This window comes from Vigna unguiculata, chromosome 3 (assembly GCF_004118075.2).
Source record: "Vigna unguiculata cultivar IT97K-499-35 chromosome 3, ASM411807v1, whole genome shotgun sequence".
In the NCBI taxonomy this organism is placed as follows: domain Eukaryota; kingdom Viridiplantae; phylum Streptophyta; class Magnoliopsida; order Fabales; family Fabaceae; genus Vigna; species Vigna unguiculata.
In genome coordinates this window covers 8,220,754-8,248,638 of record NC_040281.1, presented here as the reverse complement: position 1 = coordinate 8,248,638, position 27,885 = coordinate 8,220,754, and the positions used below count along the sequence as shown (strand labels likewise).

Sequence of the window (27,885 nt, the reverse complement as noted above, 5' to 3'; positions counted from 1 at the left end):
TTTACCATGTGCATAGACATGGGAGTATAATTCATGACCACAGTGTTAAGGGATACCAATCCCTTCTAATCATATACAGTAAACTTTAGGGATTGGGCAAGGTCCTGGCCCCAAAAGTTAGGTTCCAACAAGTCCTCATAAACGGTTGCATAGGTTTTGTAGGACCTGAAGGGCTAGGGAGGATGAGTGGTACTATTAAAAGAAAGTTTTGAAATGCTAGTGAGTTATAGGCAAAGAAAATAGGTGAAATTGTTACACAGTATATATGCGGAAAAAATGGTAATCTTCTCATGGTGATGGAAACAGTGACTATAAATTGGACAAACAACTTGAATATCAACTTTTCAAGGCACATAGAAAAATCCCTATTTTTCACGTTCATAGATAATATAAAATACTTAGGCCACCCTTGTACATATTTTCAAAACCTCTCGGTTAACAATCTATGGCAACGCAGGTTTCGGAGATGGCTTCACTGTCAACTTTGTTCACAAATGGGTTTACCTTGACCCAAATAAGAGAGAAAACAGAGGCCAACAACACTGACCAGAGAACAACAATGGTTGGCGTGCGGTTTTGGCGACCCATGAGACCTTTGAGGAATGGGTAGAGATGAAAAATGACCCAGAATGCAAAGAACACTTTCCCAAAAAGGGGTCCCCAAGACTCGTACCCCCCATTAAGTGCGTCAGAGAATCCAGCAACAACACCAACCATGTTAACAACGATAAGGGTTGTTGGAGGAATCAAGAGAGTTGTCCACTTCACAAGGTAAAGTTCACCAAACTCGCCGTCTTCTGCAGCCTTAGCAGTGACAGTGAAGTTGGTGTCAACACCAGCCAGCATCTTTAGAAATCCTTGGAACACAGCAAATAGATGCGCTGAAACACCTCCAATCACCCAGAACTGCTCATTACGCCACAAATCTTCAATACTAACACCACTCCACCGCAGCTCAAGCACACTGGTTATTATGATTGAGAGGAAAAGTCCAAGAAAGAGAACACTTGCAACGTTGGAAAGCTGTCACAAAATTGTATACAACAACGTGATGTAAGGCATTGGTGATTAATTAGTAATGAAAACTTTTCTTGGGTTGTGTAATAAATAGTTTATTTTTCATAGGACAATTTACAGATGAACCATGCTAGAACAGAAGTAAAGATGAGGAAATTACCGTTGGTATGATAAATTTTCCTGTGAGGAGACAAATGGCTGGCAAACAGCAATAAGCAATAAGAGGAAGGGATGTAAAAGGGTAAACAATGGTGTTTATATAAGCCATTCTCTGCAGCCATTTGAGACGGCCTCCAGCAAATCCATACCAGAGGGGGCAATGTCTACTTAGGAAAATTTCAACTGATCCAAGTGCCCATCGAAGAACTTGGTGCAATCTATCAGAAAGGTTGATAGGTGCAGACCCTTTGAATGCAGGCCTCAAAGGCATGCAGTAAATTGATTTCCATCCTCGACATTGCATCTTGAACCCCGTTAAGATATCCTCAGTTACTGAACCATAAATCCAACCAATCTGAAAGGACAAGATGTTTTTAATTCATCAATGAAGCAACTACAGGTCAAAAAGTGAAGGTAATGAATCTAATACTTAAGCCAAACCTCTTTTCCCCATTCAGACTTTTCTTCATATCCACAGCTAATTACATGAATGGCCTCCTTGATCAGCATTGACGGATCTGCAGATTCAGGCACTCCTCCATTCTCCATCAGTGTAGATTCAATGAAAACAGTAGACAAGCCAAAAGTTTTTTCAAAGCTCATTTGAGAAATCAGCATTGACCTCTCATTGTCATCATAATCTGCAAGAAGAAAAGAAATTTCACAGAAGATTCTGCTATGTGCTTCTTTAAAACTGATAGAAAAAATTAACTAAGCTTACTGTCAATCTCCTTGAGATTATGAATAGCAGCTTCAAGTTCTTCTCGCTTTGCGTTTCTATAAACGCCATCTGCGGTGGACTTCTTCGAGGGGCAGCAACAGCATGATGATCTTGGTATGCTGGGCATAGAAGGAGGGTTATACCCGTAAAGTGCTTGTCTATTGAAAACACATCCAGTTCCCACATATACTGGTCCTTGAATGCCATCAAGTCCTTTCATGTTAACCTGAAATCAACAATTAAACACCATCAAATGGGGATTAGGGTTGGGAAGTATAGAGTTGTGTTCATGTATTTAAATAATTGTTTGAAGTTTCTGCCACATAAGGAGATACCACTTCTCTATTGACCCTATTAAAATTTTCATCGATATTTACTCACATCAAAGAAAACTGTATTGCGATTGGCATATCGATCACTACGATCAATACCGTCAAATCTTTGGGGGAACTGCACATAGCACACATCTCTACCAACTTCTGGATCCATGAGAAAACACATTGCTTCCCGAACGGCTTTGCTGTTGTTAACATAATGATCACAGTCAAGATTGAGAATGAAGGGAGCATTTGTGAGAACTGCAGACACTCTCACCTGCATAAATACATACAAGCATCTGCATTATAAAATCTTATTAGCCTATAAGAAACATTAACGAATTATCTGCACATACCAGTGCATTTTCCGCACCAGCTTTCTTGTGATGTTGGTAACCTGGTCTTTTCTCTCTGGAAACATAAACCAGCCTGGGAAGTTCCTTTCCTTCTGTGTCACGGGCACCGGTGTGTCCAAGAAAAACCTGAAAATGGTAAACATAAATTTTGCTTAAAGAATTACGTCAATATGTAACCTAACTTGCTAATCTTATGATCATAAAAGTTTTCCGCTATAAAAGAAAAAAAAAATTCTCGCAGAATGAGTCGGTACTTAAAACAGTGTAATTTTCTTTATGCCTCATTATCAACATTGAGATTTGATTACATAGAAATAATGGATATACCTGAATCATGCCAGGGTGATCACGTGAGTTATTTCCCGGCCAAGGGGTACCATCTTTCATAGTCCATCCTTCTTCTGGTGTTTTCTGAGCCTTAGCTACCAAAGCATTAACTCGTACTTTATACTCTTCATAGTCTCTCTGGCAGAATTGAAAGGTGTTGAATACAAGTAAATCAGATATATCTGACTATCAAAGCTGTTGTTTGGCTGAAATCATAAGTAGGAAGCATTACACATACCTTCATTGCTCTACGCTCCTTCACAAAAGAAGGTTGCACCTTGTCCTTCAGGTAGTCAATCTTCTGAGAAAAGTAAAACTCGGGTGCTCTTGGTTCAATTGAGAACTTCTTGCAAAATGGCACCCACTTCCTTGCAAAGTCAGCAGTCTCCACAAGAGATTCGAATGTGAGCATTGCAGCACCATCATCTGAGACATAACACGATACTTTATCCACTGGATAGTCAACAGCAAGGATAGAGAGCACTGTATTGGCAGTGATCAATGGTGGCTCTTTCAAAGGATCCACTGTACTGACAAAGAAATCAACAGCGGAAAGTTCATTGGTTTCACCCTCTCTTTCAAACCTGGCACAGCATTATAGAAGTTTGCATCAGCAATCTAAAATTACTCAATGATGTGATTGCAAATGATCACATTCATCATATAAAACTTTTTTACATATGGAGTAGCTGATAAATTGGATTATATATTTCATTAGTTGACTTTTGCAATTCCTAGAAGAGAAAGAAACAGAAACAAAAACATTCTCATTCTACAACATGAATTTTAGAGCAACCTTAAAGAACAAGGCATTAGACATCTTAATATGTGTGTTTTATGCATTTACCTTGCAGATAGATTGTCAATAAAAGTTTGTCTATTGACAGGGCACCATTTAGGGAACTGATCTAGCACCCAGGAAAATGCAAACCAGATCTCACAGATGATAGATGTCAACCACAGAGGAAAAGCACTCTCAACGGGGTTGGTAACTCGATAGTGAAAGAAAAGACCCAATATTATCAATCGCATTATAATCACAGTTCTGTATGGTGCTATTTTGGATTTTGACATTGGAATAATCACTGAAAGTGGAGCAGCAGCAGCTGCATTGGGCCTGCAAAATATATCGCCATGTGAATTATAACGAACTTTATTACAGAAATATTCATATCAAATCAATAGTCTTGCTCTTGCAAGTGCAATCAGATGGCTAATAACAGTTTGGCGAATGATCATCAGCAATTATTATACAGTGGAAAAAAAATGAAATTGTAATTTGATAAAAGAGCTGTTAAATTAATCTTTCAATTTCTCACATGACTTGAAAATTAATCAAATTTTTTTGCCTAATTCCATCTTCAAATTAAACATCTCTAACCATTAGCGTAATGCACAAGGCCTGTATCTATTTTATAGCTTCCCTTTGTTAACCTAATTAAAGTCTGAATTTTTGTTGACTTTTAAAAACTGCAATATTAAAATTTCCATCTCAAGAAATTTGTGTCATTTCTCATAGAACTCACCGTGCTTCTTCCATCTTCTGCTCAGGTGGAACTGAAGTCTCGTTTTCTACCTTTGGTGCAGCCTTTTTCTTCTTGTTCTTTTTATCCTTTCCCTTCCAGCTTTCAACTCTATTTTTCCAAAATGATTTTCCAGATTCTTCTTTTACTTCTACAAGAAGAACCATATTATGATGATCAATGCTTACTTCTAAAAAATTTGTAAGAAAATATATTCTGAAGTTTCTCTTATATACCACTATCAACCGAGGATACTGAACTGACATGTCTAGCGTGGAGTCCAACATCCTACAAAATAAAATGTGTGACCGTAAGTGGGAAATGCAAACAATTAAAACAATATTCCAAAAGTTGCTGTTTTTCATAAAAGCTAAGGCCTGCAACTAATAATTCCAAGTAAAGTAAAGCATCACCTGAGAGTTACTGATTTCGGAAGCCATCGTGGATTGATTTTCATGAACTTCTATCTCATGGAAATCCTCCTCCTCCTCCTCCTTTGTTCTCTCTATAAAACATACAAAGGGGACAACATAGGATGTTTCAAAATGTAAACCACTCTATGAAATAATTTTACTCAAGTGAGTGAGAAAGAATTCAGAAAACAGAAAATAAAACAGTTCTCCAATAACAGCTTCGTAGATTAATTAAACAACACTAAATACTTTTCTTTGCCTCTTTCTCACACATTAAAACTAATATACTCTATTACTTTAATGAATGATTCTTAAATGTAATATGCCTCCTAAGGTCATCTGTTTCTGATAAAAATGCAAAGTCACTTGACTGACAGACGTTAGAAAGTGAATTTTAAATCTATCTCAGTTTCATAAAACTAATTTATTAAATGAGATTTATCTTTATTTATATATTTAAAATTTATCTTATCTTTATCTCTAATTGACGTGAGACTTCTAACTCAGAAACTAACATAAATTTTTTTTACTTGAACTTAGAAATTAGGAAGGGTTTACCTTCATAGGGAGTGCCACACTTCATGCAGACCCTATGGTCTTCATTGAGCTCATGCTCAAAACAATCCTTGCAAATTGGGAAATTGCATTCATGACAAGCCACAAACACCTCCCCATTATCATTTAGTCCCACTTGTTCCCCACAAGTATTGCAGAGGGGAACACCAGACTGCACCATTTTTGGGTTTTGCAATACCTTCTATCCAAGAGCCAAAATGGCAGTATATCTCTCCCTGACCTTTGGCTCTGAATCAGAGCTATGCGTTTTATATGAAACACCATAAACCTTTTGGAAGGGTGGAGAAAGCAACCGTTTAGAAATGCAAAGGATGTGCACGGTGGAGGTGAAGGTGGTGGTGGAGGGTTCCTTTTGTGGGGTTGGAAAGTTGGTGTCATGGTTTAACTGCTACACAACATAACACTGTGTAAGCATGAGAGAAGAGAAGCAACGTCTATTGTTTTGGGTGAAGTGAGCAATGTATCAAATTATTGCAGGAAGTGTAAACGAGGCTTCAGTTCACAGCTGAGTAGGTTACATCAGGTGATGAAATTGAAATGAACAATATGTTAACTTTGGAAGTTCAAGGAATTGCCTTTTCACCATAATTGCTTCTTTTACCTATCATTGTAAAAAGAAACCTTTCAAGATAATGTTATCGAGAGACTTTCACATTGATTATGCACTCGGAAAACATTTTCAAGACATTGATTCTGAAATAGAAATCAAGAATAGTTGTGAAATATATCATCTAAAATTGTAGATTATTCATTCCATCTTTTCATTATAGTTGAGCTCCTTCTAATTCTTGTTACGTGATGAATTTGGTGGTTTGATATTTTCGGAAAATATAATCATAGAACTATGTAGTGCAGACTCTGATTAACTATTTCAGAACAAAGTTTTTAAATTTTATCGTTCCAGAAAATTAAAATAACTTTCTTTCCAAAATAGCATTCCGAATAGACTTTAAATATTCTTCCCAAAACTTTATTCGTAAAGATGAAGTTATTTATATATTACACCTTTCGAAATATATTTTGGAATTCTCATCCTAATTTTTTTTTCTTTCTAAAATGTCTTGAAAGATATGTAATATAAAACCTTTTTCATACATTCCATATAGTATTTTTGGGAATGTAATGAACATGTCCACGAAACAATAATGGAAATAAAATAAGCCAAGAAATATCTCATGCAACTTTTTTAATATACAGAAAAGGTTATTTTTAGTTGGTTGAAATTTATTAAAACATTAAAAAAACTGTAATTTTTGTAACTTGTTGAATGAAAAATATAATCTAATTTTATGACTTATGATAAATTTTAATCATAAAAGTATATTAGAGAATATACAGAAATAATAAACTTCAATTCTTTTATATTTCTCTTTTCTCTCGTTTACTTTCATGCCAAAATAAATTCACTTATTTTATTTTTCTTGGTTGTGCTTCTCCTCTCCCTCCTGTCGCAATTAGGGATGGCAACGGGGCGGGGCGGGGACGGGTTTCGCTATCCCATACCCATTCCCGCATAAAAAATTTATCCCCATCCCCATACCCAAACCCAACGGGTATCAAACTTTTTTCCCATCCCCATCCCCACCGGGTAACGGGTATAATCTCGTACCCATACCCGTACCCGTGTTCTAACTACTTCAATATTAATTTTTATAAAAGAAAAAAAATTACGGTAAAGAAAACATAATATTATGAAATATTCAATATTAGGAGGATTTTCTTCGATGCCAAATACCTTAAAATAAATTATAATTGTTTACATTTTATATTAGATTACCAAATAAAATTTCATGTGAACCAAAACATTTGTTAAATTTGCAAACTACAACATTGATGAACTTAGTTGATAAAATTAAAAAATATTTCAAAAAAATATAAAAGGAAAACAAATATTTAAATTAAAATATATTTTAAATGTTTGTTTACTTCAATTTTTTAAATTCTAATGAATATCTTTTTTATACACTAATAAAAGTTATAATATATCACTTGATCAAAATGACACAAAGAATAAATAATAAACATAATAATAAAAGGAAAACAAATATTCAAATTAAAATATATTTTAAATGTTTGTTTACTTCAATTTTTTAAATTATAATGAATCTCTTTTTTATACACTAATAAAAGTTATAATACATCACTTGATTAAAATGACACAAAGAACAAATAATAAACATAATAATAAAATTTTGACATAGATTTTGTATCTTTTGAACTTCAATATATGTTGGATAGTGACAAAAAAATATTCATAGCAATTACATTAAATTTTTATATTGTAGTAAATAAAAGTTATTTATACAATTAAAGTAGAAAAAATTACAGTATGATTAATAGTGAGTTATAAAATAACAAATAATTAGATAGAATATATCGAAATATTATTCTACATGATGAAAATAAACAATAAATAAAAATATTAAAAGACTAACAAATGTGTGTTTTAGAAATAATTTGAGAGACTATCGAAAGAAATCGCACAAAGGAAATCAAATGTATAATTAAGGTATGATAAAATGAAAAATACCTTACAAAACTAATTATTAAATTATGTTTGAAGTGGTTAAAATTAAATAGAAATATCATTAGTGACCAAAAAATTTGTCATTAAATTACATATAAATTAGTAATTAAATTGGTCACTAAATCAAGTACAGATTCGATCATTGAATCGGTCATTAATTTAGTCATTGATTCAGACAATAAATCAACTACTACCACCAATGACGAAAAATAGTGACTGATATGGGTTACTGACTAAATCAGTCACCATTTCATGTTTTTCTTGTAGTGAATTATCATATACTATTCCTAAATATCATTATATATATATATATATATATATATATATATATATATATAAAATTTTAACCACTTCAAACAGAATTTAAAGTGAAAAAATTACATTATGATTAATAATGAGTTATAAAATAAAAAATAATTAGATAGAATATATCGAAATATTATTCTACATGATGAAAATTAAAAAAATAAATAAAAATATTAAAAAACTAACAAATGTGTGTTTTAGAAATAATTTGAGAGACTATCGAAAAAAATCACACAAAGGAAATCAAATGTATAACTAAGGTATGATAAGACGAAAAATATCTTAGAGAATTAAGAAAACTTTTCAAATATTAACATATAATTAATGGTTGAAAAATAACGAAAATTATTTTAATGAAACAAAAGAGTTCTTCAAATTAAACAAAAATTAATAATAATAATAATAAGTAAAGAATTTTTTTTATATTATCTTAAATTGAGAGTATAAACATTCTCATGTGAAAGAAAAATTTATAATAAATAAAAATATTAAAAAATAATATAAATATTCAAATGTGAGGCATAATTTTTTTTTAATTAACATACATCATTTTAACATAATTACATAAAGGTTATGATAAGATAAAAAATATATTGGAGATGAGAATGAGTTTCATGACAAATGAAATAATTAAAAGAAATAAAAAATAGAAAAAAAAAAAAAATATATATATATATATAGGGGTTACTTGATTAATTGTGAATATTTTAATAATTTAAACGAGAATGGAGATATGGCGGGGACGGGTATTATGGCGGGTATATGTACATCCCCATACCCATCCCCATACCCAACTGAAAAAGTCGGGGATTCCCCGTACCCATACCCATACCCAGTCAATGCGGGGATTCCCCGTCAAAACGGGGACGGGTTCGGGCAATACCCACGGGGACGAGTTTATTTGCCATCTCTAGTCGCAATGATGTTAATAAAGTTCAATGTTTTCATCTAAGTGTTTTAGATGAAAAATAGGTTTTTTTTATATATAAAATAACCAGCATTATATAATTTTTAATTTATTATTAATTACTTTAAAATTTATTGACATATAAGTTTTAAAGTAGTGTAAAAATCTGAGTTTATACAGGCAATGATTATTTTCATATTAATGGTCAAACATAAATTTTCAAGCAAACATATTATAATTTATTTATAGGTTAATTTATAAGTTTAAATACTATTTTAGTTTATTTATTTAATTTAATTATTTTCTTTATGCATTTAATTTAATCTTTATTTTGCTAAATTATATTCTAGTTTTTTTTTTTTACACCGTTTAAATTGATAACAAAATACTGTACAATATGATATTATTTTTTATTACATGAGCTCAAACCCTGTAATAAATATAGTCATTGCAATATTTATTGTATTTTGAAATGAAACTGGGAATAGCATGAGAATTAGAGTTTGAAAGATAAACTAGTATGGATTTTGTAATTCCGTGATGACACTCAAGTTGTTGGCTTCATGGAATAAGTCACTTTAATAAGATTTCACTAACAAAAAGCACTTGAACGCGGTCGACTTAAATGTAATGAGAGAAAAAAGATTGCAGTAAGACCTAGCAAGACTAGCTTCACTTCTGATAGACATTACATATTTACAAATAACAGTTTTGGCACCCGAAATTAGAAGTAAAGAATATATGAAAGAGGTAGGCAAAATAACAAAGGATGAAAAGGTGCATGTAAACATGGCATGAATCACACCATTCAAATTAATATAAAATCAGGCACCTAGGTTAACAGCTTTCTGCTTTTAGAACGTTTCCTGTAAAAAGCATGATCTTCAGAGTAAGTGCAACATAATAATGAGTCATTTTACGTTTTCATTGCTCTCCAGGAATACACGTTCCAAGAATCAGTGTCATCTAGTTTTAAACTATGCTATGGAGTAGACCTTTACTACTTTAGACGTATCACACACAACAAGGTTGTCTGTATCAGCTGAGGTGGTACACAGCCAATTGACCTGCCAAATAAAGTGTACAAATGAATTCATTATAGACATTTGGCATAAGCAAAGCACGTAACCAACATCGAAAAGTTCCAATGAAATCCCATAACAAAAACTCACTTTTCGAGGTACTTCAATGTTCAAATGTAGGATATCATTGTTGCCATCCTCACTTAATCCAGCATCTAGACAAAGGGACCAATTCCATACCTTCACCAACTTATCATTTCCTCCGGATATCAAGAATTTCCCTCTTTCCCCGAACATTGAAAATGCCCTGTCACCCACGAGTTAGGAGACAAGTCATTCATGAATTTGGCATTACAGATGCTATATTGCAGATAAATAATTGACTTACAGGCTGGAAATAGCCGCAGTGTGACCACCTAAAGAGTAATCCAAATGCAACCTCTTTTTTTCATTTTGATCTGCATCTGTATTGCTAGATGAACTACCATCTTTTGATCTTGAGTGTGATACTTTTCGAGAATTTGAAGAGCTTTTTGATTTTGTAGAAGCCATTTCTGTTTCGACATTAATCACATTAATAGCTCCATCACCCCTAGCAACAGCACATATTTTGTCTAATTTATCAAGCATATCAACTTCTGGAACAGCTATTGCATGAACAAAAGCAGGATTGACACACCGGCCTGCAGCGCTACTACTCACATCAAAAGTAGCTGCAACAGAGAAAGGGCAGGAATAACAAATTAGTTGTTCTATCACTTTTTCATTGAATTATGTTTTCCCCTCATTCCATGTTAATCATTTAATACTCTTATCATTTTTAAGAGCGTGCATTTTTGCAAAAGTAAATAAAAGAAAACGGCTCCATCTCAAATATAGTTCCAAGTTTCAATTCTAAAACTAAAAGGACAAAATAGCAAAAGGATCATTTTGCAGTAAGTGGTAGCCTGTGCAGTTATTATCGAAGCACATACATGCAATATATCCAAAACTTCCAGGCTTTAACGTTTCCTGTTTCTTCAAAAGCCTACTTGCTTGTGACTTGCAGTCACGAGTCACTAAACATCATTTTCATGTTTTATTTCATTTGTAAAATACTTTTAAGTGGCCTAATATTTTTTTATCTGCGGTAGAATCATGGTCAAGGGTGATTATGGTTGCAAAAGCCTTTGAACATAATTAAAAGAATCATTCTCCTAGTAGTTTCCTTTTGCTAAAGATTTTAAAAAGAGTAGAGATAAGAGATGCGAGGACTTACTGACATTGTAAATGTCAAATGAAAAAAAAAAAAAAGACTAAAGACTTTAATTTAGATAATCAAGTCATCTCATGCAAAACTTTGTAAAGATAAAGTAAGATATTTATACCAAAGTCCACTACTTTGTAGGGGCGCCCTTTGGAGAAGTCCCACAACATGAGCATTGAATCAAGACCTCCACTAATGACTGGGAAAAAAAATTAATAAAAATAGAGTCAAGTTTCTATGCATATGGATGCAAATTTCTTAATACTAGCATGAAACTTACACAAACAAATGGGGCTGTTATTGTAAAACCTTATAGACTTTAACCCCAAGGTTTCCAAAATTTCACCTTAAATACAATCTTGCACTTGTACAAATTCTTTTGATCAATCTTACAAACTCCCAAGTCTTAGGACTCTAAATATTTTTGTTATAACTTTCCTAAATATAATTTTCATACATTCTTCAATCACCAGTAGTTTACATCTATTGAGAAAACATGAGTAATATATCGGTACAATAATTGAGTTCACAAAAGGAGTTGTTAGGGGTGAAACAAGACCACAAAGTTAAACTACTATCAGAAATGAGAAAATTAATACCCTTTCCATCTAAAAAAGACCGAAGTTTAGAATACTTAAAATAAATAAAGAAATATCTGAAGATATTACTTTAGAATATTTTAGAGTACCTTAGACAGCCTCTTACATTTATTTTTCTTTTATATTTTTATTTGTTTCCTAATTAATTAGCATCTTTATAATTATAGAAATATCTTATAAGAATCCAAATTATTAGAATATGATTTATAAACATATTATATCATGTATACATAAATAAAATATCCTATAACTATTTGTATTTATTGAATCAACTTATGTAAAAAGGACTTTGGGGTATAGTCCGTACACAGTTTTTCAGTATATCTTCCAAGTACTTTTCTCTCCTTCAACATAGACTTAAATCCAAATTTACTTGTGTTCTCACTTTTCAATCAAGAAGCATCACATTTTTTTCTATTCCTAATTTGTCTGTCACTTCATTACTCTCTTAGTCTCAATAAAAGTAATGTAATTATTGAGTAGGTTTCTTTTAAGTACAAATGTTTCAAAAAGTGGTATATTTACGTTATTTTTAATCAATAAAATAACTTTGAACTGCAGTCGTTGTAAGACGAAGACGGTAATGTTTACAGAGGAATCCAAATCAAATAAAACTTCATTTCAACATGTAACAGTTTTGTTGAATAAACTGATGTTACAGATCCGTGAAGAAAAATGTCACGCTGTGTCTAAATAGAAACAAGAATCATAGCAGCCTAACTCTAGAATTAGTAGTACTTCACATTCCCTCTTAGAAGGAATGATTATGTTGTTTCCTAGTTGTCTTTGATAAAATGGTAATTTGTTTTAATGATAGGAAGACATGTTTGGTTCGTGTCCAGTGCAATGTGATACACATGCACACAAGCAATGTCACGAGCCATGATTTAGACCCTCCCAACAATTGCATTCTTCGTGGTTAGTTGGATGCAGAATTTGTCACAAACTTCTGCATTCCTTGGTATTCTAACACGACAAAAAGCTACAAGGACAACTCACATCTATTTTAGACAACCATATCTCATGTCTGTTGAAATAAACTTCCCCAGAACTACTTTTAGAAGAAAAATGAAAAAAACTTCTCCAGAAGCTAGAATTAACCTCTAGCTAAGCTAATTTAGAAGTTCTTCATTAACTTTCTACAAGTTTATTTTCTAACCTAAGCATAAACTAATTTTAACCTTTTTCCACTTTTTTCTTATTTTCTTCTATTATAAATGTTTTTGAATAAGTTTATCTAAGCAAACCCTTATTCTCACTGGAAACCATGAATTATACTGTGAGGGAGAGGGGAGAAAGAGAGATTTATGCATAGAAAATAAGCAAGACTATATCTAAATACCTTCCCAAGATCTCCAAGGAAGGAACTCCACAGTGCTACATATCTAAAACTCAAGGTCAAGGTAAACAACAATATCAAATTACTTACTAATTATTGAAGGAGAGAGAGCATGAGACAAAAAAACTGCATTCTGTTATTAAAGGATAGAGATACAGAGTATATATATACAAGTCTACACTACAGGAAGTTGTATCCAACATTCCCTTAAACAGTATATTCACGTAGTTATAAAACAATAATATGGAAAAATATTGAGTAAGGAAGGGGTCCTGGAGAGATGAGATATTAGTGGGCTGAGATAAAACTCCCGATTTACATCATTAGAAGCCATGTACTGAAGCATAGCTAAAAACCAAGGATACACTTGTATGACCAGCTCGTAGTGTTTTATACAGGCACTGCTGGCGAATGTCAATTATCTGTAAAAGAAAATTTAATTAATAAGAAAGAAAATGAAAATTGATTGATATTAAATGCTAAATTGTATGACTTGGTATGCTTGCCAAGGAGTTAACAAAAATCAGCTAGGAATTTGTGGAGCAATACAAAATCTGTGAAGATTATGCACATGAAGAACATGCTTCATTTGTTGGAGACAAACAAGATAATGATCAAAGATATGGTGGACAACAAAAATTTGGATTGAAAACTATCAAAGATTGTTTAAGCTTTGTTTATCATGTAGATAACCTAGAATCTAACAAGAGAGAATTTTTGTAAAGCTTCCATATATTATTGATATGCTGATCTCAAACAATACAATCAGCTCAAATAGAGCACAGCAGTTCCAAGTGTAACTAACTAATGCTGAGTTGGCAACAACCAATCAGCTTATAAATATAACTATTTCATGTGGCAGAGAGCAAATCAGCTAACATAACAGAGGAGAACTTTAATACCCAGACAAAATCCCGTCAAAGTAAAGATATGGTAAATACATTTTCAGCAAGCACAATACCAAAGACTAATTATCCCCAAGTCTTAAGATATTAGGAGGAGGCCCACAAATGGCTTTATATCAGCAAATGTAGTATTGCCAATATGGATTATAGAAACAGAGAAAAGGAAGGAGACAAATGGGATTAACATCCAATATGAGCAGAGAAAAGAATGTAGCAACCACCTGCACCCATGGCAAAGTAGTTGGAGGAAAGAAATTGAATATGCTTGGGGCAACAAGGATAATATGGCTGAAGGAGGAAAATGCAGGAAGGAAATGATTGAAGGAATCGAAGGGAGAGAAAAGGCAATGACTCTCATATAATAATGCATTACAAGTGGAAAGGTGATAAGAACTGAAATTTACTACTAATATTTGTTGGAAGTCATGGAACTAGCCTTTATTACGGTTCAATTAGCAGGAGAAAGAAGCAAATAGAAACTGCAGAAAAGGAAAATAGTAAGAGAATGATCTCTTCCCAGTAACAACAATCACCCCACACTGGTACCCTTCACTTCCCCTCACCCTTCTCCACCCCCTAATAACAACATCCTGTTCATGATTCCCTAGATCTGCCTCTTCAATTACCTCATGACAGCTTTTCATTCTGTTACGTCCCTCCACTTCTCTAATAGAATTATCCTCCTCAATTGTACTCCTAACCCCTTTCTTCTTTTTCTTCTAACCACTACCACAGGCCGATGGAATGGATATATTCATTAAGAGCTGATAGAAAGAAGGCATACCTTAACCTCACCATTATCATCCGCTGCAGCAAGAAAAGAGGACTTTGAGTTACATACAACCTGCAATACCAGATAGATAATCGTATGATAACAGCATTTTAAGCAAAAGAGCTCGCCTTTAAGCTCAAATATAGTGTTGTAATCTAGTTTAATAATTTCAATATCATGTGTGGGTCAAGAAAGTCATAGAAAACAATTGTTGGAAAGTCACCTTAATTGTTGATACCTTGACCTGCTTCAATGGCAGCTTCCTTGGGCTGCCATAATTGCAGTGTTGAAGGGGTATGTTTAGTACTAAATCGACTATAGACATGGATTGAATAAAGCTTATGAAGTTTGAGCAATCGCTACCATATAAGTAGGTATTATTGGGTTGAGTTAGATCCTAAACTCAAAATTATAACATAGCATTAGCAATTATCATATACCTAGTGTTGGTTCACCTGCATTGGCCATGCTCCAAGAAAGAATTATGGATTCCTAAACTTTGAGAATAATGTAAAGGGAGGATAGCTATGCTTAACACAACCAGCTCAAAAATGAGCCATTAAAGTATCTGACTGCACATATTAGCCAATGTGTCTGAGCCATCTCCTTTGATTGTATGACACCTTCTAGTTGACCACACTTCCAGAGATTACGGTAAAGTTGGATAGATTGAGTCGTTTAGTACTCTTATTCTTAGGATTAGGACACTCAACAATGATGACTATTGAAAAATGCCTCCCTACAAAAAGAGAAGAATAAATCAAGAAAATAGGGTAACTCTCAACAGAAAGGTGTTTAGGGTTATCATGATTGTACATAATTTGAATACAATAATAGAGATATGACATGATTTTATTGGAAAATATCTTACCAAATGTTTCTCATTATTAGATGTTAACATTGTTCCCTATTAATGTATCTCTTCTTTGTTATAAATAAAAATACTCATGACAGCTCGAAGCCTAACTCCACAACACCATGGAAGATCAACGCAAGATCGATGCAGTGAACGGTCCTCCGACAAGCAAACTTGGAAGATCGTTTCGATCCGGACAACTTTCGATCCAACTTCCGTGACAGCTCGCTTGGGGTGAAAACTCGCAGGATAGTGCGAGTTTGTGATCTTACTCGCAATTTTGACAACATTGCTTGCAACGAATATTGTTTACCACCGATGCTTTTTAGCAAATGGTGTTTACCACTGTCTTTCCCATGGGTACTATTTACAGACAATGTTTTTCTAGAGAGTAATGTTCACCAACAAAATTTTCCTAGAGTTTCTTTTTTCATCGAGCTTTTTCCAGTCAGCATTATTGTTCACTGCTACTTCATTTTTGCAAGTATTGTGTACCACTAACTTTTTTTGCAAGCATTGTCACCACTAGCATCACCTTGTTGTGAGAGAATCACTTTTGCTTTCTGAAAGTCATCAAGCACTATGACCATTATTTTTGCTTCCCAGCAGCCGCTATGCCCTCTCAGGCTTAGCATTTTTTCTTTTCAGCCATCATCATGTCCTCTAAGCATTTTTTTGCTTTTGACAATTTGTGCCCTCTAACCATATTTGTTCTATAGCAGCTACTCAGCTCTCCAAGCAGTTTTTCCTCAAAAGGGCCCTTCGCCATTTTTAAGAAGCATAACTCATTATATACATGCTTCTTCTTGACGGGGAAGTATTAAATATATCCTTTTTCACTATTTACTATATTATCTCCAACAACAAACTAGCTGACATGATTGTCTCAAGGAGTCTTATCTTAATGGCATTTGTAACACATTTATCTCATGATACACATATGCTTCAACGTGAGAAGGAATGTTAACAATATGATTTGATTATGTGAGAGACGTAATTTGATTCCCTTAAATAAGGAGATATGATACAATTTGATAGGGATATATCTTACTAAATATTTTTTTAATATTGATTTTGTTCCTTATTATTGTATCTCTTCTTTATTATAAATAACAATACTCATGAGTGTACACACAACATATGGAATTCACTATATTCCTTCTCAGATTCTTTCTTCTCAACATAGTACCAAAGTGGTATTATTCTCCATGACCTATTTTGTCACCATTGCTTTCTACACTGATAGTTAGGTGGTACCATTCTCAAGAACTTGTATTACTATTTTCTGAAGGCTAAAAAAATGGAAACCCTTTATTTACTGTCTGTTTTCACTCTGTGGGAAATACCAGTGGCTGTCTTAAATTTCAAGGCATGCATTCTCCTTCCATCTCCACTTCTCCCTAGTTCAGATCTGCCACAGGTTACCTTACCAGGTCATGAGAAATACTCTCCACTTTCTAATTGATATAAGTTTGTTGTGTTTCATCCAATAGTGCTCTTGGACTTTTTTAAAGTCCTTTGTTTATCCTCAATAATTGTGTTTCATAACATCTAAAACTGGAGACTGTTCTGAGAGAGGGTGACCTCAAGTTAGAGCAGAAATATCTGTTTGGCCGACCACCGAGACCCAAACCCATCTGCCTGCCATACAGTACCACATTCGGACGCAGCCACCAGCTTCTGCGAACACCGTCACTCCTACAGCACTACTCTGACCTCATTCATGTCTATTGGGACAAAAACATCAATTAATTTTACCTCCCTTCTCCGGCCAACTCCCATGCCCTCCATCAAGCATGTCTATGTTAGGCCTCTTACTAAGTAAATATATAAGAGAGACAGGATTTATGCTTTTTAATAGGACTGAATTGTTTTAACCACTCCTAATTATTTCCTTGGTCACTCCATTTATAGATTGTAACCAATTTGTAAATAATAGACCCAGCATGCAGCTGGAACACAATTTCTCTAACCCACTCTCTTGCAACATAATTCACTAATGTCTCTTATCATTTAAATCCATGTGGACAAGAAACTCCCAATTTGCTTGAGCTAATACAGTAGTACAAGTGAAGTGACCATTGGAAAAATTATGAGTAGATAAAAGAAATGAGGAACAAAACAGTAACTTGAGTTATGGTAGCCTTTATTGAAAGTAACTAAACGATAAAAGAAACACCTTCAGTAAATGTAATAAAACTTTGTTTCATTTTTATATACCAAAAATGGGTAAGGACATAAGATCCGGTAAGTGCCTACCTTGTTTATCTCCTCTTTGTTGTAATTATAACTCTCTAATGGCTTCCATTGGGCAGCAGCCTTCAGCACACAACAGAACACAGAGGATCAGTATAATTGATAGATAATCAACACACACACATACACACGTGTGCGTGTGCGTGTGTGTGTGTGTGTGTATATATATATATATATATATATATATATATATATATATATATATATATATATATATATATATATATATATATATATATATATATATATATATATATATATATATATATATATATATATATATATATATATATATATATCAGTAATAAAGCAAATAAGGGCATACTGTAAAAGGAGATAGAAAGGACAGAAAACTCATACATCTTGGACACCATATAATGCTTACCAATCGCACATCAAAACCTTTGATTTCCTTTCCAGAGGAGGCATAAATCGTATCTTCCATTCCTGATTCAAATGTCAATTGTTTTTTAAGAGATGTAACTAATTAAACTCATATGGTGGATGTATCGATGGCAAATTTTACTGTACTTTAGATGTATTTGATTTCTCCACAAAAGAAAAGGACCGGTGGACGTGCAAAACCCTTGTCCCATGTATGATAGAAAAATGGTTTTAAGACAGCAAATAAAAAAGGATGAAGTACAAGACAAGAATCTGAAATTCTTTTGCTAAATAAACCATGGTACAACCTTCTGTCCGAGCACAATCTCACCAAAATGTCAAACTATCCCACTCTCTTTCTCACTATAAAACCCTCCCTCCCTAAAACTGGTATGCACGAAAAATAGCTCAACTGCATTTTAAAAATAATAACAAGTTGAAAACAAAGATGAAAAAGTAAAATAAAAAACCAATAAGTAAAACAGACCTGACTTGAAACAAATAGACGAAACTGGCTCCACACTAACATCCATAACTAGTTGCGGCACATCAGGGCATCGCAAGTCAAACCAGCAAACACGACCATCCTGTGTTAAAAACATGCACAGAAGTGCTGATTAAAATTAAGAAATAGTAAAATAATAATGATAATGATAAAAGATTAAAGTAAATGATAAAAGATTAAAGTAAAGTAAAAGATTGATGAATCCTGAACCCTGGTGATTAGTAATGAAGCAATAGAAGATTATAAGAGAATAGCACACGGAAATTTGAGAGAGCGAGAGAGAAGGAGCTGACATCGCCGGAAGTGACTAAGAAATGAGAGCGTTCGCGTGAGGAAATGCAGCAGGTTGTGCTATCGTCGTGGCCTTTGAGTCGCCGAGGCTTCAGCTTGAGCTTCGCCACCGCTTTCTCCGCCATGGATGCCCTTTCTGCTTCTCGAAAGAGTAGACTTTAAACCTAAATTGGGTTTGGGATTATATATAAGACGAAATTAATTTATTGCAGAAGGGGATGGAGAAAAACAAAAATGTAGTATTTGGATACGGTGAGAGGTTTGAACAGAGTCACCAACTTGCTGCGGTGAAATGAAACCGCGCGAAGCCTCACTTCACTTACAACCGGTTGCCAGAATCATTATTTTTCTCATGCTATTTATATGTTCGTCGATTCTCAATACAATTAAACCGCTCTTGGGACACTTATTTTTCAAGGCATTTCTTCCTGTACTCCCCTTTTTTATTCCTGCACCTCATAAAACCTACAATTCCTAACTTACTCCTTATTAAAAATTTAATAAAAAATCATGCACCTTTTTTTTTAAATTTTGTTCATATTAGATGAACTGAAAAGTATTTCTGAATTCATAAATACTTTCCAAAATATTTAATTTGAAATAGATTTTTAACACATTGCAGAATGTGTATTTCAAAAAATGTTTTCGGATCTAAAATTACTTCCTGCACCTATAGTGCTTTCCTCCATCTTATCAGTGTGTTAAAAGTAAAAAATGTTTATATTATAATATATAAATTTAAGCATACATTTCGTTCTTTTCTTACATCGCCATATCACAATTTGTAAGGCCACATAGCATTTGTATACAACTGTCGTTGTGTCGTCATCTCTGTTAATAGTCGCTATGCAATTGAAAATCATTTTTTTTATGTCATCACCATCACTTACTCTTTAGAGCGGACTTTTTTTATTATCAATAGTAATTTAACATTTCCTATGAATTATTTTTTTAAATAATCACTCACATTTTAATTGAATGACAATTTTAACCCATAATATTTTACAATCATTTTAATTCACATTTTATTTTATCAAAATCTCATTTCAACGTTTTCATTCATTTTTTAACAAATCACTCACATTTTAATTTAAAATATTTTCATCAATTTTTTTTCATTCAAATTAATCTCTCACATTTTATTTTAACTCAATTTCAAACAATTATCTTTTATTTTAAATTAATAAAATACTGATTTTTTTCCATCTGTATGAGTGGCAACAATTAGTATCCTAGTCAAAATAAGAAAAGAGATGCAGGACAGAAACATGGTTGAAATTATCCAAAGTGATAAACATAAAGTAGTGCCACTTGATTCATTGCGTGGCACCATACGTGAGAGATTACAGCAACAATATATATACGTTATACTTGTGGTTCTTGTTCCTTGGTTTGCTCAGGTTGTTGGAGGAACTTAGGGTCAGTATTCTGCATCATGTCCTTGCTTTTGCCCCAAAGAAGAATGTACAAGCCCATCATCACCAACACGGAGCCCACCACACTAAAGAAGAAGAAAAAGAAGTGAGATTTAGCTTAAGGATTAAAAAGTGGTTTTTTGTGGAAGAAGATGATGGCGAAGTTATAGAACAGGTGGAAGAATTTACCTTCCAAGATGAAGCTGCTCGTGCAAGTATGGTATATCAATCATGCCCGACATTATCTGTACCAGAGGGCTGAATGCTGCTGTAAAGACTGGACCCCTCTTCTTCACGCACCATGACATCCCCACGTAGCACACACTTGACCCAACTATCCCCTACAAACATTTGAAAATAATATCTTTATAAGTTATGTAATGTCATAAAATGTAAAAAATGTTTAACATGTGGTAGTTTTGGTTTTAAAAGTAAAAGTTCTACCTAATTATGTTTTACGCGTAACTTAAAAGATAGTGGCTTACAGAATAAAGAACAGTGATTATTTGCATCTTATCCTTGAGAATCCAAGAGGACAAGTTGGTGCCAGTGGACAAACCAAGAATAGCTGCTTGCATGGCTCCAAAGAAGGTCATGATGGCTGTGCTAGAGTACTGGCAAGGATACCTCTTCCCTATTTTTGACTGTAGAATAAACCAGAAAGACCAGAACAGGGTTCCCATCATCAAAGCTATTACACCAATGCTCCATTTCTGTGCTGTTCTACCACTAGAACTACCTTCGTCAACTGCGGATTTCATGGCTACCGGAGGAACTCTTGTTTCATAGTGAGACACATCAAACAAGGGTTTTCCTCTGTAAAGTGTCAACACTAATGCCCCTCCTACACACACAAATGTACCCAGAATCTTCGCTTTCCCACCTCTGCATTTAATGTTCACTGTTTCTAGCCTGTGGTAGAATCAGAAGAGAAGGAAAAAGATGATGCATTTATCCTCCATTTAAAAGATTTAATGAAGATATTTGTCAAAACATGTTCTAAAATAGCTACATATTCAAAGTTTCATACCCAAATGGCAATGCCATGATGAAGGTTATCACCGGCACCATATTGACAAAGGCACAGGCAAATGTGGCTGAGGTATATTGGATCCCCAAAAGGAAGAAGTACTGTGTCACGGATGCCCTACAAGAAAGGTTTTTACGTATTTTTTTCTCTATCATGTTAACCATAATGCATAAACAACCAGGAATCACAAGGAAGTATTTTCGTGAGACTAACCCAATAATGGCACTGAAGAAAAGGTAGCATAAAATTTGAAATGTGAGCCGTGGTCTTCTATTTCTGCAACAAAATACAGTAATTAAGATCTCTCAAGTTCTCTTCTTGCTTAAATATGGCTCCATATTTGAGCATTAACATTGATGAGATTAGCTTGTTAATGTGGGTTGGGGAATAAAAGGAATTGAGTGTGCCTACCTTTCCTTAAAGTAGCTGATGGGGGCTAAAAATATAGTAGAAACTGAAAGACGATATGTGACAAAAACCAAATGGTTCATTCCCTTTTGAAGGACTTGCTTGAGAAGGATGTTCACCATGGTTAAACAAAAATCAATAGCTATCATTACTAGGAAAGGTTTCCATTCATCGAAATTCTTCATTTCAGCAATGCAGTTTCTGGGGCAGGTCGAGTGGGGCCTCTCCCTTTTGTATATATTTTTCGGAAAATATTGAAATGGTTGCAATGCAATTATGCAACAGAGGGGTACCTGTGGGTTTATATATATATTATTCCAGAACAAGTGGCAAGAGAGCACGATTACTGTTTCAAAATCAGACACTTTATACCTTTGATGGTAGTTTAACGTTTATGTGGAATATGCTCTTTTCACATGTTATCTTTCGACTGATATCTGATCCTGTTATCAGAAGGGAGTCTGAGAATCGTTTAAAAATATTTTAGGTTGGTTCATGAATCATGACCCTGATAGAAAAATTATTGGTTAATTTAGGCCACAGATTTTATGTTTACAATTCATCTAGACCCGGAACAAGTAATGTTCTTCATGTTTTGTTCACTTGAGCTTTTTGTTTTTGTGAGTGACAGGCATCTTTTGGGTGGAACTGCAGCAGAAACATGGCATCTAATACTTCTTTTTTCTCTATCTTCCGTATCAAAAACATTGAAATCTTGAACAAAATGTCACGTCTCAAAGTTATTTAGTCACTTCAAAATCTTGGAGGAAGAAAAGGCACGCAACGATCGATAGATCACAGTGACGCAAACCACGGGAAACTTTAATTTTGTGAGTGTGGTCAGCATATGCACTGGAACTTGGACTTCACACACATTCGGATTCAAAATGTCATGTTTTGTTGTTAATCATGGGTGCTTTCGGTACTTGATTTCAATATGAAAAGCCATTAGATAACCTTAACTCCAATTACAACTTCAAATTCTTTAAATTATTAGGATTCAACTTTGATACCTTATAAAACTTTTTATTTTACAGTTAACGGGAAAATCAATTTAAATTTCTAATGTTATATTTCAAATTTTGGGAGATGAATCTTTGACCAATTGGAACTCTGCATTCATTTTTAGAAAAGGGAGATAGGGATTTTGAAAAGGTGTTAGAGATGTCTTATATAATTAACTAGCTTGTTTATTGTTTAAAGAATTTTGGCTCCCGCTAATTTTTTTTTTTCAGATGTCTACCATTATTATTATTCTATCTACTTTAAGAATATAGTAAAAACTAAATTGAGATCAAGAGAACTTGTTACATGATTCTAATAATGTCACGTGTCACATAAAAAAAAAAACATGAAAAGTGGTAAAAATGTTATTTTTTAAAAAAATAATTAAAAAATTAAAACAATACATATGGATATGTAATACATGTTGTTAGAATTTTTTTAAAAGAATTTGATTGACAAGATTGAAACGTTTTTAAAAATAGAAATCGAATTCACACATTATCATTAAAATAAGTATCATCCAACTAATTTAATCTTTTAACAGTATAAATATTTTATATGGAAAACAACGATTACACCATAAGAAAATCATTTTGAAGTGTTTAGTATATGAATGTTATCATTTTGTTTAGAGATTTTCGTAAATATGTTTTATCATTATTTTATATCATAATTTTATTATGATTTAATTAATAATTTGATTTTTAATAAGTTTATAATTTATTTTGGTTTATATGTTTTTTAACTTAATTAAATTTTAATATCTTTTTTTACTCAATTAAATTTTAATATTTTTTAAATATAATTAATTTAGTTTCTTTCCTTAATTAAATTGAAGTTTGGAATATATTACGTATTAAAATCTGAAAGACGTTATATATGGAAAGTGTTACGCGTTAAAATTTGACGTCAAATATTATCACTAATTTAATATAAGAGATAAATTAATATAATTTAAAACAAACTAAGACTCAATCCAATATAAAAAATAGAGAAACCAATATAAATTATATGTCTAAGTGTAAAAACCATATTACTAATTAAAAGCTTTTATCATTATTATTTTTTGATACATAAGCATTATACATCATTTTTTATTCGTCTATTCTTTTTTCCGTCAATAAATATGTTTAAGTAATTTAACTTCTTAAGATATCTCTAATTACAGTAATTCAATTATGCTAATAATTATCCAAAAAAATAGGTTATACAATAAATATGGTTCAATTAAGGCAGTTCCAACACGTTCGTAAGAAGATTAAAAAAATAAATAAAAAGATATAAAAAAAAAACAAAGCCTAAAATATACTAATCTAAAAAGAATTGAGTCATTGAGTTGAGTCTAACTGAAAATAAAATAATTATAAATGAAAACAACCAAATATTTAGTTCAGTTATTAGATTTATCTTTTTATAGCTCAACATATGATGATTTGATTTTCTTTTTTACTTCTAGATTTGTATATTTTAAATTGATTTAAATATGTTTTTAATTTCTTAAAATTTAGGATAAATGTTTACATCACCAAATTTAAATTAATATTTTTAGTCATTGTCATTTTGAATTGTTTTTAATATCTGTACTCAGATGTATTATATCTAAATATGATCAAAATAAATAAAATAAAAGAAAATAAACATATGGGTAGATGTTTAATGGTAATAAAAAAAACAGGATAAGTTATTAAATCAAAAACTTACAATTATTAGTCAAATAAATAAAATATATAACTGAGTTTGAAAATTGAACTAAAACAAGTTTTTTTCATATTATAGAAAAAAAAAGGTCTTTTATAAATTTAAAATACAAAAATAAAAAACAAACATATTGATATTCTGGAAGTAAAAATATATTTATGCTTTTAGTATTTCACTTTTTTTTTCGAGTGTTATCAAGTGTCTTAAAATATATATATATATATATATATATATATATATATATATATATATATATATATATATATATATATATATATGAAAAAAAATATTATATAAAAATAACAATTCATAGTTAATGAACCGAATACGTTTTTACCATAAAATTAACCTCCTTTTGATTAGACTAATTAATTAGATTTTTTCTCAAACTCAAACCACGCCATTCAAGTAAATGTTAATAATTGACATTAATTTAACCCATTATCATCTTGGAGGCAAGTTTAAACAATATAAGAGGAGCCAATGATAGAAAACATCATATTTGTAACCTTATTTTGAAAGTAATGGAACAATATTATATATTATAAAATATATTCACACAAAGTATATACAAGATATTTTAAGACTCACTCCTCCACTCATTGGCGAAAGATATAGATTTATATTTAGTTGTCGTTTTGTACATACAAAATAAGAGACATGAAATATCTTTTTCTAGGTTCAAGATTGCAATTATTATTTCTGATGCTACCAAGGCTTTTTATTGAATTTGTTTTTTCAAGATTTACATAATAACACAACGAGATTGTGTGCTGAAGATCGGAAACCTATTGGAGTTTTCCTAAACACTGAAAATAGAAAAAAAAATGAAATGAAGATTAGAAACATGATTGTGTGTGCAAAAACTATAAACGATGATTAAATATTTGATAGGAACAAAAAACTGTAGAAGACTATTCGCAGAATAAAAGTCGGAAACAAAATGATGATGATGATTTAAAAGAAAAAAAAGATAGGGGCCTGATAAACATCCCATCAGACCGTGGTCTAAGCATAGCATAGCATGTGCATGCTTTCCTTTGAAGGTAAATGATGGGATGCAGCTTGGATTCTCATCAGAAACACAAATTTAGAATCAAACATGCAAAATCTGTTCTCCATTACCCAGATTTTATATCAACCTTGTCCTACAAAATGCCCATCCTTATCCTATTTCCATTTTCCTACCAGATCTTATCGTATCTCATCAATGCCATGCCACTCAAACAGTTAAACATACATATAACAACGTCTTAAAAATTCAAGTTTGAAAAATTCATTCTTCTAAAGTTTTAGGTCGAAAACGATGTTAATGTTTTATATAATTGATTCATGTTTCATTGATATTGTATCTACGTATCTGTTTAACTTTTTTCATTGATAATTTAGAGATGTAAAATGAACCTGCGACTAACGTTGTCTAAAAAAAACTGAGAGTGAAGCTGCTAGCTTCATGACTTAAATGACTTTAAGAATATTTGTTTGGAGAATTTTGATGATTTACTGTGCAGGAGGGTCTAGTGAGCCAAATGAGTTGACAAAGATGAAGTTTGTGCAAAACTAGGAATTTGAGCTTTGGAATATCTAAAGGTGTGGCAGGGCATCTAGGCATTTCATCACTACAAAAATTCCTTCAGTTTAGATCATATCCACTGCATCACATATCTATCTTACTGTTTCAGAATGTTTGCATTTCACCATTATTTATTCTCCATCCATATTTTTAAAATTAGATCATGATGCTGCTTTTATAACACCCAACAGGAGATCCTTAAAAATCATTCAGTAATTTTAAATAAACTTTAAACATAATAAATAATTTATTCCTCTAATTCCTTCCCGGTATATTCATGAACATAATATATTTATAGCAGATAACACACATATAACATGTATTAAGTTATTTATATAAAAAAATAGGGAAATGATATTTTGACAACTTTTTCTTACAACTTTAAGTGATATTTTCTAAGTAGTTTTTCATTTTTTTCATTTTCTCATTCTCAATATTTAAAAACCATTTAGAAGATGACACATCATATTGTAAGGAAAAATTGTCAAAATTTAATAGTCAAAATATCATTGTTAAAAAAGTATTATAATAAAATAACTATATCGATCCTTGGTAAGGTGATTTTTATCGGAGTACAGATGAATGGATCCTATTAATTAAAAAAACAGAAATAAAAAACAGTAAGAGAAGTTTTAACAATGACAATAACTACTACGTGAATAACTTTATTATTGGGTTAGCAAAAGGGCTTTGTTCACTAATACATTTGTAAAATTGAAAATATGACAAAGAATGAGTTACATGAATCAATGATCTAACTATCTTTAGGCAAAGGGTTAATAGAATTTACCAAAAAACTAAACCATTAAAAAAAATATTAGTCCCAGAGAGTAGATATAATCATACCATTAGGAGTGTTGATTGTCGCATTTGATTGAAAGAACATGATTTATTTTTGTGTCCTTTACTTTTTTATTGAAAGAACAAGAGTTAGTGTAACATAATTTATTTTTATTCTTATACAAATTTTGTATAAGTTTATGTATAGGTATCTTGTTAATAATATGGATACAGAGATTAAATATCCAATACCGGATAATATGTTTTTCGAATTTTTTTTTATTCCTTTTCATTTTCTCTTTAAATATCTTTTCTTTTCGTGATATCATGAATTTTTCCAAAATCTAATAATGTTTTAGTATCTACAAAGTTTGTCTCTTAAAACTTTTTCTTTTTTGATTTTTGACAAATTGATCAAAGATAGGTAAAATCATGAGACCTCACCCAACCTCATAAGGTATTGACATCACTCTCAACCCAAAACTTTAAGACAATGAGTTTATGAATTTTTATTCTTATATAGTGTTCTACTTTCTCATTTTTAGTCAATGTGAGACTTAAACTTATATTTAGATTCCTAACAAAAAAATCTCTCTTGAATATGAATGATCAAATATGTGAATGATCAAATATGATAGATTCTCAAAACCTA

The 27,885-nt window shown here is 32.1% G+C and overlaps 2 protein-coding genes across 2 annotated transcripts; both read right to left on the bottom strand.

Annotated features, from left to right (window-relative positions):
* Window positions 1-7: 7 nt before the first annotated feature.
* Window positions 8-19,669, bottom strand: LOC114178730 (cellulose synthase A catalytic subunit 8 [UDP-forming]-like). The gene is made up of 25 exons (XM_028064787.1): window positions 19,327-19,669; window positions 19,016-19,115; window positions 18,530-18,591; window positions 18,148-18,207; window positions 15,045-15,104; window positions 13,721-13,777; window positions 13,359-13,401; window positions 11,539-11,616; window positions 10,560-10,884; window positions 10,322-10,478; window positions 10,128-10,216; window positions 5,630-5,648; window positions 5,392-5,587; window positions 4,834-4,925; window positions 4,657-4,708; window positions 4,424-4,571; window positions 3,745-4,014; window positions 3,136-3,481; window positions 2,898-3,035; window positions 2,571-2,696; window positions 2,279-2,491; window positions 1,898-2,123; window positions 1,618-1,817; window positions 1,178-1,531; window positions 8-1,023 (listed from the first exon to the last, which is right to left on the bottom strand). Exons 1-25 carry the CDS (start codon window positions 19,447-19,449, stop codon window positions 436-438), a joined length of 4,122 nt encoding a protein of 1,373 aa, XP_027920588.1. The 5' UTR covers window positions 19,450-19,669; the 3' UTR covers window positions 8-435.
* Window positions 19,670-20,566: 897 nt separating this feature from the next.
* LOC114177791 (WAT1-related protein At3g30340-like) lies at window positions 20,567-22,434 on the bottom strand. The gene is made up of 6 exons (XM_028063324.1): window positions 22,181-22,434; window positions 21,983-22,045; window positions 21,770-21,886; window positions 21,225-21,651; window positions 20,929-21,080; window positions 20,567-20,825 (listed from the first exon to the last, which is right to left on the bottom strand). The coding sequence occupies exons 1-6, from the start codon at window positions 22,360-22,362 to the stop codon at window positions 20,690-20,692; spliced, it is 1,077 nt and encodes a 358-aa protein (XP_027919125.1). The 5' UTR covers window positions 22,363-22,434; the 3' UTR covers window positions 20,567-20,689.
* Between the last annotated feature and the right edge of the window lie 5,451 nt (window positions 22,435-27,885).